This window comes from Heliconius melpomene, chromosome 6 (genome assembly GCF_056956725.1).
Source record: "Heliconius melpomene rosina isolate 202511_hmr_F chromosome 6, ASM5695672v1, whole genome shotgun sequence".
In the NCBI taxonomy this organism is placed as follows: Eukaryota; Metazoa; Arthropoda; class Insecta; order Lepidoptera; family Nymphalidae; genus Heliconius; species Heliconius melpomene.
The window spans coordinates 3,081,946-3,097,624 of record NC_140394.1 but is presented as its reverse complement, the minus strand read 5'-3'; the positions used below and the strand labels follow the sequence as shown (position 1 = coordinate 3,097,624).

General features: G+C 32.0%; 2 protein-coding genes across 2 annotated transcripts; both read left to right on the top strand.

The window, feature by feature from the left end:
• Nucleotides 1-93: 93 nt before the first annotated feature.
• Nmd3 (60S ribosomal export protein NMD3) lies at nucleotides 94-6,736 on the top strand. The gene is made up of 9 exons (XM_085186885.1): nucleotides 94-274; nucleotides 448-582; nucleotides 968-1,118; nucleotides 1,568-1,811; nucleotides 2,216-2,509; nucleotides 2,846-2,955; nucleotides 3,560-3,717; nucleotides 4,089-4,262; nucleotides 6,504-6,736. The coding sequence occupies exons 1-9, from the start codon at nucleotides 225-227 to the stop codon at nucleotides 6,688-6,690; spliced, it is 1,503 nt and encodes a 500-aa protein (XP_085043011.1). The 5' UTR covers nucleotides 94-224; the 3' UTR covers nucleotides 6,691-6,736.
• A 1,406-nt stretch (nucleotides 6,737-8,142) lies between these two features.
• Nucleotides 8,143-15,420, top strand: LOC146538086 (sphingomyelin phosphodiesterase-like). Its single transcript, XM_085186883.1, has 10 exons — nucleotides 8,143-8,698; nucleotides 8,997-9,130; nucleotides 10,403-10,564; nucleotides 10,988-11,149; nucleotides 11,735-12,070; nucleotides 12,590-12,765; nucleotides 13,384-13,578; nucleotides 13,826-13,996; nucleotides 14,348-14,522; nucleotides 14,616-15,420. Exons 1-10 carry the CDS (start codon nucleotides 8,635-8,637, stop codon nucleotides 14,943-14,945), a joined length of 1,905 nt encoding a protein of 634 aa, XP_085043009.1. The 5' UTR covers nucleotides 8,143-8,634; the 3' UTR covers nucleotides 14,946-15,420.
• Nucleotides 15,421-15,679: the final 259 nt, after the last annotated feature.

Sequence of the window (15,679 nt, the reverse complement as noted above, 5' to 3'; positions counted from 1 at the left end):
TTAAATTGACTAAATGATTTAAAAATTAAAGGCTATGTATGACACAAGTCATTATCAACAGTCAATACTCAATAGTCATGTAATATATAATTCTTATGAATTGTCAAACTCAAATGTCATTCGTTGATATTTGCTTAAGTTTAACACGTTGATTTATCTCTTTTTTTTGGACTAAATATTTATTGCAGTAATTTCTGTATTTTTTTTATATTAAAACCCACAAAATGGAATACATAACACCGGACAGTGATTTACACCCAAACAGCACACGAGTGTAAGTTTATTTACTACATTGTTACAAAAATTAGGTTAGAATTCTACCGAAATTGATTTAAAACGAAATTCCTTTTGAAGTAATAACAAAGTAAGACAAAAATACATTTTTGTCCCAATGACAATATTACAATATTGACGAGAAGCTCTTCTATTAATTGTTTTTTTTTTCAGATTATGTTGTCAATGTGCTGTACCCATTGAAGCAAATCCCTCCAATATGTGCGTTGCTTGTTTAAGAGCTCATGTGGATATAACTGATGGCATTCCAAAGCAAGCAACTTTATTTTTCTGTAGGGGATGTGAAAGGTAAAAAAATAGTCTTTTTATAAAAAAATATTGTCTTGCACCATCATTAGCAATTCTTAAGTAGAATATATAAAAATATAATTTTGGATTCTTACTATATAAGATAAAAAGTCTTTATTGCACATTTACAAGAATTACAAAGATTTTTTAGGACATAAAATGCACAAAGGTGGCCTTATCACTAAAAAATCATTATTTGTATAATATTAGACATGAGCTACATATCCTATTTGTATAATTAAACTATATACAATTTTTCTATGACTTCATGTGTTTAAATACATTTGTTGAGTGTGGATTGGTTCCCTCTCGGAGGAATAAACTCTGCTTACCCTGCATTATGCTATATTAGTAATATACTTCACAACTTTGATATTTATTTTAGATACTTACAACCTCCGAATGAATGGTTGGTGTGTGCATTGGAATCAAGAGAATTACTTGCTGTTTGTCTGAAGAGACTTAAAGGTCTAAATAGAGTAAAGCTTGTTGATGCCGGATTTGCTTGGACTGAACCACATTCCAAAAGAATCAAAGTAAGTAATTTTTCTACTATAACACACCTTCTGTACAATGTTATTAATATTGGCATAGGGAACAGAGTGTCTTAACACTAAATTTGCATACATTGTTTTTTAGTTAGTACTAAAAAACAATGTGTGCCCTTAAGATAATTCTCAACACCTGACTACAATTTGTTTTAAATCAAATCAAATTATTATTAATTTCTTATTTCCCCACACTATAAGGCCAAAGTGTTACGTTGAGATTTGCAATTGTAAATTCAGGCAGAAAGTATAAAATGGAACACCTTTACCCTAACTTCTCTCCGCTTACCGTGATATATATTTTTCAAATTAAAGAAAATCTTAACAAAAATTGTAGCCTATGTGTAAATTGCTTTAAAGCAGAACATACAAGAACTCACATTTGAAATATTAGTAGGGATAATACAGTGTATTTAAAATAAAATAAAAAATGACAGGTGAAACTAACAGTACAAGGTGAAGTAATGGGAGGGGCAGTACTCCAGCAGACATTCATAGTTGAATATGTAATACAACATCAGATGTGTGACGCCTGCCATCGCTCCGAGGCGCAGGACTACTGGCGTGCATTGGTACAAGTTAGACAAAGGGCTAATAACAGAAAGACATTTTATTATTTGGAACAGTTGATTTTGAAACATAAGGCACATGCTAACACGCTTGGAATTAAACCTAAACATGGTTAGTGGTGAATTGTTGTTTGTTTTATAATTATTTTATTAAGAAAGTTAGTTAAGTTAGTACAGAATATCTATGTAATTTTTTTTTAACACTAAATAATTAATTTAATTTGTGAGGATGAAGAGTTTTTAGTTAGGTTGATTGCGCAAATCCCAGAAATAATTGATAAAACTGTTGAATAAACCTAATAAAAATACCTTTTTTATTAGGCTTATTCAAGAGTTTTAGACATAATTTTTCTATCACTTTGAACAAATACATTAAATAATATTGTTACTATAAGAAAAAAATGTTAATAGTTTATTTAATACCAGGGTAATGTTTTTGCACAGCAGAGTAACAAAGTATAGAAGTCTCTTAGTGTTTTTTTTATTTTTTAAATATTCTCACAAATTTATTTCCAGACGGTCTAGACTTCTTCTACGCAACCGAGAACCATGCACGAAAAATGGTCGATTTCATCCAATCGGTCCTCCCTATAAAGTGTCAACATTCTAAAAAATTGATCTCCCACGACATACACAGCAACGTCTATAATTATAAATTCACATTTAGTGTGGAAATAGTGCCTTTGTCCAAAGACAGTATAGTTTGTTTGCCGAAGAAATTAACTCAGAGCTTAGGATCTATATCTCCTATATGTTTGGTTCAAAGAGTGACTAGTACTATGCATTTGATGGATGCTTACACTGGACAAGGTGTGTATATTGTTTCTATTTTTTGCTTCATGCTGTATCCCGCATATGGCTGGGTAGGCAGAGGGAATATTATCTAGTGTTAAGAAACTCCGTTTCCCACTTCACACCGCCGAATTCTGGAGGCATTGTGTGTTGAGGGGCGGAACTCAACGGCTGTCTCGTTACCAGAGTGAGTATTTGAAAATATTAAATATTTCATTCTCCTGAGCGGGAAGAAGTAGTTATATCCACTACTATTGTGTTTACAGTCTATATGCGGGATATACCGAGAAGGTAAAATAATATTAACATAAGATTTAATATTATATACTTAATTTAATATGTACTTTCTTCCAGTGTGTGATCTATCCTCAACACAGTACTGGCGTAATCCGTTCAACGCCATCTGCAATCCGAAGCAGCTGGTTGAATATATTGTTATGGATATCGATATATTAAAGGAACATGTATGTATATAGTGTACTAGTGTATAGTTTAGTTAGTTGTAGCATAGTGTTTGTACTAGTGTTGAGTTTCTTGTCGGCTCTTCTCAGCAGAACTGCATTCCAGACTGGTGGTACCTTCTTTATATGTTCAAATGACGATTTAGAAGTGCTGACAATAGTCTATTTGAAGAAAGAAAATTTTGAATATAATAGGTATATTCCATTATTAAACATAAATGAGTAATGAAAGCCAAGTTAGCTTGCTCGTGTGTGTGTTTGTGCAGCTTGTTATTTATTAGGGCTTAGCGGTACCTGACAAGGAGTTAAAACCATGCTATGTGTCTGACAATGGATAACGTAATTTCTAATATTATTCCCAAGAAAATATTGAAAAATCGAGCTTTTTTAATGAAAGCTAGGTACTATTTTATTCAACTGATTTACTTATTAAGAGTAAAAGTAACCACCATCCAAATTTCATATTTCCTGATAGTACTTACCGGTGCTATCTACTACCTTTATTTAAAACAATTTTGTTCAATATATTGAATAAATTGATATAATTATGATGTAAATTATATGCACAGTTTATATCTCAAGTTAATTAGATTTTTTTTAATTAAAGGAAAAGAAAACCTTCCCCGGCCAAGGTATGGTGTCCAACAAGCATGTGTTAGCCGATGTATGGGTGGTAAAAGCCAGCGAGCTTGGTCTAGATGTTAGTCCGACTCACACTAAAACACATTTGGGTCATTTATTGAAGCCTGGAGACACTGTTTTAGGGTATGTTAATATATAAGTTATAATTTTTTTATATTGTAAAGTGTGTGTGCAGGTAATGAAAACAATAAGTATTGCATACAAATTAAATATTTTTTTTCACTGTTATGAGGTCAGTCGTGGCACAGGGGCACAAAGTATGACTGTTAATGTTACTGGTTGTGTAATCGATCCCCCCTCAAGGAAATAAAATATTTATTTAAAATTTATATTTCCATTTCTTCACTCTGGTGTCGAGACAAAGTGCCACTCAACACGTAATGCCTCCAGAATTCGGTGAAAAGTGGGGAGCGGAGTGTCTTAACACTAAGTTCCCGTTGCCTACCCTGTTGTGTGCGGGATACAGCGTGTATTAATTTGTTCTACAATTTTAGCTATAACCTCGGCGAGTCCAACGTGAACGACGTCAATTTAGATAAGTTGGACCGCGACAGCGTCCCGGACGTGTACCTAGTAAAGAAGTTCTACGGCGAGAAGGCGGCACGGAGACGCGCGCGGGCGTGGAAGTTGCGCCATATGCACGAGCATGGCGGATCTACTACTGATGAGTGAGTGTTTTTTCTCTCTTTTCTTTCCTTTTTTTTGTTTAAACACCAAAAATTCAAAGTATAAAACGAGAGTTATTTTTGTTTGTGAGACAGTTATGAAGACTTGCAGAGTTACATACATAACGAATTTTCTTGATGCATATTTTATTAGCTTTACACTATATCTCGTATAAACCAAGGTAGGCAGAGGGAACCAAAACTCTTTAAACATTCCGTTTAAAAGTATTAATTTCGATCACACACTGATAACATGATAACTATAGGGGAATTGTGCTTAAGATGACATACTTTTTGTTTGAAGACAAATATTTCAAATAAATAAAGTCATCTGAGAACAGCATATTGCGTATACTATTATATATTTCATAATCTACGAAATTATTTTAATTTCAGAATAATCATCTTTCAAACATCATAAAAACAAACAAAAATCGCACTTAGGTCGACCAGTGTAACACAACATATCTACAGGGTAAAATGACATACTTAGTATGTGGCATAAAAACGCCATCATTATGTGTCGAGCATAGTTCACAAATAAATAGTTTCTTCTTTGCTGGGGGGCTTTTAAACAGTATTAAGGCCAGATTCATACATGTTGCAAATTTTATGAGGTTGGATTCCGTTATCAGTCACTTCCTTTTCCAAAAGGGAAATAAACTTCGTCACTTGCGGCTATTGAATCCCCTTGCTCTAGCAGCCTTATCCATGTCTTCTTGTGACCAATATATATTCGTTTGTAGTTGCCAGGCATTTTGTAGGTAAAGCAAAAAAAATACATCCATTCTATTTATAAGGGTAAGATAGTATGCCATCTTATACTCACGTTTTGTATGTCATCTTACCCAATAGATATATGAATTTAATTTTAACCGTTGTGACAAAAGGTTATAGGTTAGGATGCGCTTTTAGCGTTAGTTGTGTCATATAATAATCCTATTTTACATTTATAATTAGTTGAAATAGAAAATCTTTATCTTACATGTCTTTTCACCATCAAGCAAAAGCGAAAGAAAAATTTGTTGCAATTGAAAATAACGAAAACATGAATTACTTGCCCATCTGCATTCACTTTCAGCCTTACTGAATTTAAGCACTAGCTGCATCTACAGACGCTCTCTAAAACTTCACAAGATCGCACTTAGCGCTAATAGTTTCATCAATATTGGTAGTGTGTCATCTTATCATAGTATGCCATCTTGAGCACAATTCCCCTACACTATAAATTGTCCCAGCATAATTTTTCTATATAAATTACCCTGTAGTTTGTTCTTTCACAATCTCGTATTAATATACGTAATCTAGTTTTATATACGCTGATACATTAATTGGTTTTTACGCTTTAATTTTGTATGTTATACATATTTAGAGTTCCGTATATAAAATACGACTGAAATATTTAATATCGGTATATTTGTTGTTTTTTCTATTAACTCGTGCATATAAAACATAAAAACCAAATAAATCAAATTTCTTCATATGTACATATGTACCTATATGCTTAGTTAAACTCATATATAAAAAAACATCGTCACCTTGAGTGACGGAACTTCACGCTGCGCATTTCTCTCGAAGAGTGAAGAAATGAAAATCTAAATTTAAATACATATTTCATTTTCTCGAAAGGGGATCGAACCCACGATGGAAACCACTTTGTGCTCACACACACAACTGGCCACAACTGGCCTCTTATTAAGTACTGCAAATTTTTTTAAACTGTTTATTTTATTTATTATTCTGTATAATATTGTCATTAAAGATATAATATAAGTACGGAACCATTTACACGTTGGTGCTAGTTACATTTAGGCATTTTGATTTACGAGATTTGATTTTGCTCGTATTAATTGGATAATAATAAATGAATTTAATCTGTCCAATTACATTTTTAATCAGGCAATATCTAATTAACGTGGTATTTGTGATGTGACATTGAATACGCTAATAATAATTATCTCGATAACAGTACATTTTTTTTATACGTATTGTTTACATATACTTGTGTTCCAAGCGCTTTGTTCTTGGGCCAATGGGTAGTTTTGGGAAGAAACTATAATTTATAAATTATTACCTATACGAGGCTCGTATAGCTCGTATAGCGTGTGACTGTAAATGCTACGGGTTGTGGGTTCAATTCCCTGCTCTTTGTAGAAATACAGCGTGAATCTAAAAAAATGAAATATAAATTATTACATACATAAGTTCACTTCCTTTTTACTTAAATTAAAACATATCTTTCAGTGATTACAACGAGTTCCTGGACGATCTGGAAGAGGATCCCGTTCTCAGGCAAAATATAAATATTTTCAAAGATGAAAATAAAATTCCTGTTGATACCGATGAAATTGACCCGTCTCTACCAAGAATCACTTTGGCTGAAATGTTGGACGACTTGGTCATAGAAGACGTTGATATGACGGAAGTGTAAAATACATGTGTTTGTATTATAATAAACTATATTTATATACTAATTATGTATGTGTTTATTTTTATTTATAATGTCTTATATATATCTGTTCTATTTTGTTGATAGTAGTAGCTTATATAAATAAATTTAAAGAATATCGATATTTAGAATTACGTTTCAGAATTTTGATTTTTGGGTTATTTATTAATATAGCACAATTAATGAATGAATTATGTCAACTTACAAAAACAATATAAGGGAGAAGTGGCATGAAAGAGCCAGGTTTTGAAAGAGCCACTTGCAATATTTTAGTAGTTTAGGAACGGATTCGTTAGAATATTTTATTTTTAAATGGCAATATTGATTTCCCGCCACCCACAAAAATTTTACAGTTCATCGGAACCAACGGACGCCGATATGTCGAGTTGAAGTTTTTGGCATTCCAAAGTAAATATTTTAACTCCTTTGAGTTGTTTTTTAGTATTTCATTGTAAACAAATACGGGTAATTGGAATATAGATTGAGTTTATGTATATATTTGGCCTTGTAACTACATTAAAATTGAGTTTGAAAAGTTTTGATATCGTTGTCATTTTGGAGGTTACATTTTTTTATAGAATAAGTTATGAAAGAGCCGGGTGGACGGGCCTTGAAAGAGCCGAAAGAAAAAACGAAAAAGGCCCGAGAAATCAGTAATTGAAGAATTAAATTGGCCATGGCCAATGGTTTCTGCCTAGATAAGTGGAAAGAAATTGAAAATGCAAGTGATGATTGGCTCAAAGGATTCATATAATGTTATTGGTCTGAATAATGTAAGATTAAAAAGTTTGTTAGAATAATCTACTTAAAATGACTGATAGAATTAAAAAAAACATTACTTTTTAATAAGAATTACTAAATCGTTTTTATTTAATATTGTTTACCATAATTTTCACTGTTATACCTCATAATATAAGACTGGCTCTTTCATAACTTTTAATGGCTCTTTCAATACCGAAATGTTATGAAAGAGCCAAATGACACATTTTTTTAAAATGAATATTTTATTGATTAATTATTGTATTTAAGGGTTATTTCGTACGAAATTACCTAGTTTAATAAATAAATAATAATTTGAGGAAAAAAAATCTTAATTTCTTTAATTAAAAGTATATTTTTTTGCTTCATTTAGTAAACTGGCTCTTTCATGCCACTTCTCCCCTACAAACCCGTAGGTGTAATTTGTATAAATGGATAGCAAATCGTAAATGATCAAATCACAACTCAGATATAATTGTTTGATAAGTTTACATAAATATTTATGCAATTAAAAATATATTGTTTTTATATATTCAGTATCAGTATAATTTTTATGTTTTCACTACAAATAGTGTTTTAATATCAATAACGAATAATTCCTTTTTTTTCTCTTGGAATCTTGGAAATATTTTTGCTAATTAATTACCTTATTATTAATTGTTGCAAGTTACACAAAACCTATGTATATGTACTCATACTAAAATATATCTTTATTAACAAATTCAAAATAAATTATAATACCACTTATCAATACCTAAGTATATATTTTTAAAGATAAAAATTCTTCTCATCGGCGAGGCAATTATCTAAACCACAAGATTACAACTCCAGACCGAGGAACCTTAACAAACGGTCATTACGTTACACAAACAAGTCGCCTGTATATATTATAAGAATTTAAAATATACATTTCTTTATATTTATCGAAATATATTTTGTATATTTCATCACAATTTGTATATTTAAGATAGCATGATCGATCAGACGATCGTGTTTTATAGATAATTTGAACAATCTAAACTATATACGAATGTGGCTGTACCTATTCGTCGCGTGATATAGAAGTGATAAGTATAAGAATTTTTCTAAATGTGAACGCACGTGTGCCTTCGTTTATATAAAGACTGAGGATCCGTTATCAATCATTGAAACGTTGATATTGTGAAAATGAAAGCGTTTATTATATTTTTGATATTGGCTTCTAGCGTTGCTTCTCAGTTTGTTTCAGAAGGTAAGATAGTCCAAGTATTTAATGAAAATAAAAATTTTATGCACGTTGTTTAAATAGCATTAAATAAAATGAGATTCGTAATATATTTAATTGGTTTTATTATTTAACTTTAAATTAAGTAAGTAATTGTTTTTGTTTTCTAAATGCTTTAATTTAATGAGCCAAATGAGGATGACTGTACTAAAAAAATTATCTCTAATTGCTTAACATTAGAATCCTAAAAGTAAAATAATCGATGTTTCACATTTATTTACTACGATATTTAGCTATATATTTATTTTATTCGATTGCATTGTAGATGAACTCCAAAAGCTATTCTATAGAGCTGGTAAGAACGAATTATCAGAAAATGATTTGAAGGCACTCAAAGAGGTATTTGAAATCTATAATCCAAAGTCAGCATTCCAGCGACAACACAAAAGTAGTCGAGGAGTAAGTAATTTTTTTCTTATTAGAAACATATTTTTTTAATTGTCAAACTTGTTCATTTAAGTTCAAAAATAAAATTAAATGCCTTATGATAGACTTATTTCTACTTAGAAGCCAAATTTAAGTATGTACCACATAAATCCCTATTGAAGTCTGCTGCCCTGAAGTTAGCGGCTGCGAAAATTTGTTTTTAAGATTTTCTAAATCTGATTATTTTTTTACCGAGTGGCCAATGCGCAAAAGTTCAGAAAATTTAACTTCAGGGCGGCCACGGATTGTTGACCGCACTGTAAGCGATTTCGTTTAGGTTACAAGAGTGTCAGATGGTGTTGTATGTATTTGGAAACACATCTCTTCACCAATATTTTCCACTATAAGAGTAATAGAAGTATGTACTTAAAAAAATCTTTAAGTACCTATAGGAATACTGTTGGGAGTGACCAATCGTGGGCTCGTGGCAGGGGCACAAGCTTGTGACTGTAAACGTGATAGGTTGTGGGTTCAATTCCCACTCATAAGTGTAAATGAAAATTTTATTTTATTTACCATAGAAAATAAATATTTTAAATTTTCATTTCTTGCCTGTGGTGCCTGAAAAGTGTGGTACTTGCATGGTAAAGATAGGTACCTACTTAAGATAGAGTGATAAATATTTACGTCAAAGATCATTTAAGTAACATATAAGATTTTATTAATTTTATTTGATTCAATCGTCCCCTGTGTAAACAGTTAAAGCTGAATAGTAAATTTAATGATTTGCCATCATCGGCACCAATTTTTTTTGGAGAAATTCTTGGAAAATTCTTTGAAGTTCACTGAAGTCTGTTGTTTATTTACATCTCAATTCTTATAATAAGCGATCTTATTTGAAGTATAAATATTTACTTAGTACTTAAGAAATAATTTTCAAGTATCTTAAGTATATTTTGATGAGTGCCATCGTACCTATATCAATAGATAACTGTATCAAGTATGTATCCTGTATGTACCTACAGTTATCGATTGATATATACCTACTTGCATCTGTACCTATGATTATATAAATTAATATATCTCTTAACTACAAAATAGCTTATAGGTGGATGCATTGCGTGCTAAGTGGCGGAATTCAACGTCGCGATGAAAATATATCTATACATTTAAATAAAAATTTAATTTCTTTAAGTGGGGATCGAACCCACAACCAGACGCGTTTACACGCTTTTAGCCCCTGCGCCAACATTAGCCAAAATAGTTGAAATACTTTAAAATATAAAATTAAAACAATATTTCCAGAGCATCAATTGTCTACTTTGCCGTAGTGCATTCGCGGCGTTATTCGATCTCGTCCACGGGGGTCAGTCAGATGATGTGCTGAACGGCGCAGTGGTGAATCTCTGTACAGTTCTGTCAATTGCAAGCCCCGCGACTTGCAGAGGGGTCGTGCCATTGAATTTGGTATGTTTATTTATTTTTTTAGTTGTGAAACTAATAAGTTATCTCTCACATAGTAGGGTAGGCTGAGGGAAGCTGGTGTTAAGGTAATCCTTTCCCATTAAGACACTTTTGGTTCCCACTTTACCCCAAATTCTGGATCGTGATGATCATGTGATGAACAATTCGCGATAAGTCGCGCTTAGTGTCGCACGTTTGTGTTTGTGTGTCACACCTCGACTGGCGTCGAATGGTATTTTTAATATATTGTTTAACGTGATTTCACAAATAAGAAAGGAAAAACAACATCTTGAATTTGAATGTAAGGAGACATGACTCCGCGCCTTATGAAACCGTTTATGTTATGATTGTCATTCATATGATATCAAGGTTTTTTTTAATAATTATGACGCTCCCGTATTTATACTTCATTTTTTTTTTCTATAGCCAATCCTAACATATATCATACGAACAACCCCCGAAGCAGAGCCTAGGACATTTTGTTCTTTAGTGTTGCAAAACGCTGTGGACCCCAACATTTGCGTTAATGAAGATCCTAGATTTGAATGGACAGTGGATCTACCTGAGCGAGCTAACATACAACCTCAGGTAAGTTAGAATACTTATTAATATTTTGCTGCAAAAGATGAAAGACCATTGATGCACGGAAAACTAATGCGCCGCCGTGAACGATAGTGGGTTCGGTTCCCATTTGGGGGAATAAATGATTTTTTAGTAACAAGACAAAGCGCGGCGCTGAATTTCACTTGAGTGAAGTGATTAATCCCATATGTAAAAGTGAAAGTAACGAGCAAGCGCGAAGAGGAGGAGGTTCGTTTCTCTCTTAGGAAACATTGGCGTTTTCAAAATTTTATGGAAATTGGGGAACGGAGTGTCTTTACACTGGGTTTCTGCTGCTTCCTCTGTTCAAGCTTGATACAGCGTAAAAAAATAATAGACCACAAAGCATCTCACGTCAATGTTTATATATATTTTTTTAATATACCTATATGTTGTGGGTTCAAATCAAATATAACATAAATCAGCTTTATTAAAGTTCAGTCACTTTGCAAGTAACGATTAATATAAGCAAATTTCTCTTTAAACACACTTTAAGAAAAATAAATATAGAGAGCAAAAGTCATAAAAAATATATTTTACTATCAAATAAACACCAAAATACAATTGTTATAGATAATCGAAAACGAGAAGCCACTCACAGTAGCTTTGATCACCGACGCCCACATCGATCCATATTATGAACCAAACGGTGTTGCCGACTGCAGCGAGCCAACATGTTGCCGATCTGGACAGGCACCGCGTAATAATAATATAAATTATATGGAATTTACAAATGTTTTCTTTGGAGATAGCTTAGATGAGGAGAATGAGGATAAAAATATAACAAATTCAATACAAGAAAGCCAGTCGATATCTGACGGGGCTGGCTATTGGGGTGACTACAGGAACTGTGACACGCCTATATGGGCATACGACGATGTCATTGAAAGAGTTGCTTCTGAGCATAAGGTAAGTTATTAGTTTCACTGTAATATTTAAATCTTTGTTTACCTGTTTTTATTAGATTTTTATTGAAATTTGTACTAATATATTTTCATCTAATTGCGAATACTGAGGTCCGTCCGTCTGTTGTAGCGCAGGGGCAAGGTTGTTTGATTTGGTTTGATACCTACTAGAGGAAATGGAATATGTCCATTTCTTCGACATGGTGTCAAGGCAATAATGGCATTGAGCTCGAATTCTGGATGCATTGCGTGTTTAGTGGTGAAACAAGCATTGACTTTCCATTGATTAACAAAAATAATTTTAAAAAGTGACCTTATTTGCGTACCATTAAGATCCGCTGAACAGTGAAAAACAAAAACAGCGTTAGTGAAAAACATTAGGCTCTCTTAATACTTGCGGGAATTTTCAATGACAACTAAATAAATGGAAGTAGCTTAGCAAGGGTGAAAATTAAATACAAAGAAATTTACAATTAACAACTTCCTAGTAATTCAATACTAAAAATACAATTTTAAATTACAGAATATAGACGTTGTATACTATATGGGAGACAGTATCGACCATCACGTGTGGGAAACAACGTACGAGATGATCAACGAAATTAATTTGTACGTCATCGACAAAATGAGGAAAGAATTCGGCGACAATATTGTCATACTGCCGTCCATTGGAAATCATGAATCTCAACCGACCAATCAGTAAGATTTTTAATGTTCAGACTGAACAGACACATATGTTCGTGTAAAAGTGCACCAAACAATTCTGGAATGGGAATTCTCCCCTCCCTCCTTTTTCTACGCCAATGTCCATACGTAACATGAAAGAACGTATAAAGTACCTACTTACATTATTTGTTGTTATATTAATTTAATATTTACTTATTTTATACTTATCCACGAGCATCACGAATAACATGCCTAATTTGATAAAAAATGTAATTAACTATTTCCTTGTGACGTTAATTGACAAAAATGATTGATCACCTGTTCGTGATAGTGAATTTGAATTCCATTCACAAATATTTATTTTAGTTTTCTCGTTGTCATGAGATAAAGAGAGATATTTAGAGTAGTTGTTGATATTGCGTAGGTACATAATATTAACATATCCCATATGTATCATTTGAAAATAACGGAAGGGCGTGAAGGGGCGTTGTGGGTTCGTTTCCCACTTGGGAGAAGGAAGTTTTCGTTCTGATAAGATCTAGCGCGGCGTTGAGTACCACACTGTACATGCAGACTTAAAAATTTGACTTCAATTTAAGCACTTTGTTTTTAGATAAATATGAAATTTTATTTTGGCATTTGTTTTTTAAGATTCACACCAAGTTCGATTAAAGGAGAAAAATTAAACACAACTTGGTTATACGAATCTCTGGCTCACAAATGGGAGTATTATTTAACTGAGGAAGCGAAGGCTACAGTACGGGAACACGGTGGATTTTCTATGCTCATACGGCCTGGTTTGAGAGTCATATCCATTAATAGTAATATTGCATATAAATTCAATTGGTAAGTTGTTTTAATGAAATAAGTAAATAATAAACATTGGTTAGTAAATTAACATTTATGCCAACAAAAATAATAAATTTACGTGATTTATTTTTAAAGGATAAGACATTTTTGTGAATCTTTATTCACCAAGACTTACGAGCGTGACATTCAGTTGACTTAAAAAAGGATCCCTCTTAATTCATCGCAAAATTCTCTATAAAATTTACAAATATTTACATAGAAATAAAACTAAAAAATATTTTAGGTGGCTAGTCTACGACCCGTTGGATTCCAAAAGACATTTAGATTGGCTAGTACAAGAGCTGTACAAGGCAGAGTTGGCCGGTGAGAGCGTCCACATCCTGTCGCACATACCGCCGGGAGTCCACGACCTTATATACGCGTGGACTAGAGAATATAATAGAATTGTTAACAGGTTAGTTATAAATGTTTCTTTCAAACATATGTTAGCTATTGTTAGCTATTGGTGGCATAGCTATGGACATAAGGCGTAATAACTTATACTCCTTCCATAGCTAGTATCTAAACTCATTTTCTAAGTATTAAATTTCAAATAATGATGATAATAGTTAAAACTTTTTTCTTATTTTTCTTAATTTTTACCAGTTATACAGCTTTTAAACTGTCTATTTTAGCTTGTTACCTTGTTAATAAATACCATGATTTTAAAGTAAACAATATAAAACATTCTCAACAGTAATATTACATTTGCTATGAAAAATCTTTTTAAAATATTTTTCAATAACAAAAACCATTATTCTTATAGATTTTCATCGACAATCAAAGCAGAATTCAATGGACACACGCATTCAGATGAATTCAAGATATTCTATAGTTTAGAGGACGGCTCAGCGATCAACATGGCGTGGGGTGCCGGCGGTGCAACTGCCTATAGTTTCTACAACCTTAATTATAAAATTGCTACTTTTAATTATTATTTTGTAAGTTTAAAAAAATATAAAATAGAAAGATGCTTTGTGATAGAGCACAGAAGCTTTATTTTTCTTATTTTATATCATAATTTATGATTACAGGAACCATCAAACATAATTAACTACGTTTACAACCTAACCGAAGCGAACTTAACACCAGAAAGACGACCTCATTGGTTCCAACTATACAACATGCGAAGTAATTACAGTATAAACGACCTTTCCGCTGCCACAATGGACGATTTAGTTCACAAAATGGTCACAGATGATTTATTTTTATTAGATTTATATGCAGCATATTATTCTAAATTGAGTGATGGCAGGTGGTGGTCTTGTAATAGTCAATGCAAAATAGATAATCTGTGCAAAGCTGTTGTAACAGTTCTGTGGCATAGAGAAAAATGTGAGGAGTTGAGGCGATTATATGTTTAAATTTTTACATTAGTTCTAAAATGTGAAATGGGCTATTGGAAGACATTTTTAAAAATTGTTTCATTTTGATCCTAAGATCTTATTAAAACTATTATAAAAAACACACGGTTTTAATTCAATTGAAAAGTGCTATATGGAATTAATTTACATTTTTCAAATTTTGCGGTTTTAGTCTTGCAACTAAACATACTGATATATTTTGTAACAACTCATTAACAAAGGTTGCGTTGATCAGTTAACATCTTGTTTACGAGACTGTTTGACATCATAATATTTTGCTGCTAATTGGGATATTTAAAAATATAGATTAAAAATTTAGATATCCATTTTTAAAATAAGATTTTTTCTCATCAAGAGGCAATTACAACATATCCTATTATATAATAATGTAAAATTAATATATTATTCACGTTTATCTATAAAAATAAAAAAATTAAATAGTACATATTCAAAATACAATAAAATATGTAAGTTATTCAAGATGCACAATAATGCACATTGCATCAGTGCAATGCATTATTATATTCACAAAATAGAAGTGATCAAGGCACAGTGGGTCAGTGTCTGACTTTGGAGTATGATGATATTGATAGATAGTGTGGAATCTGAATCTAGGGAATTATTTTCATTTCCCCAATTTTGTATAATAAATTGAGGGACTTAGATTTATTTTAATCACTGCTAAACACGAGAACATGTGAGTGTTATAATATAACACTAACTCCACTGTGATA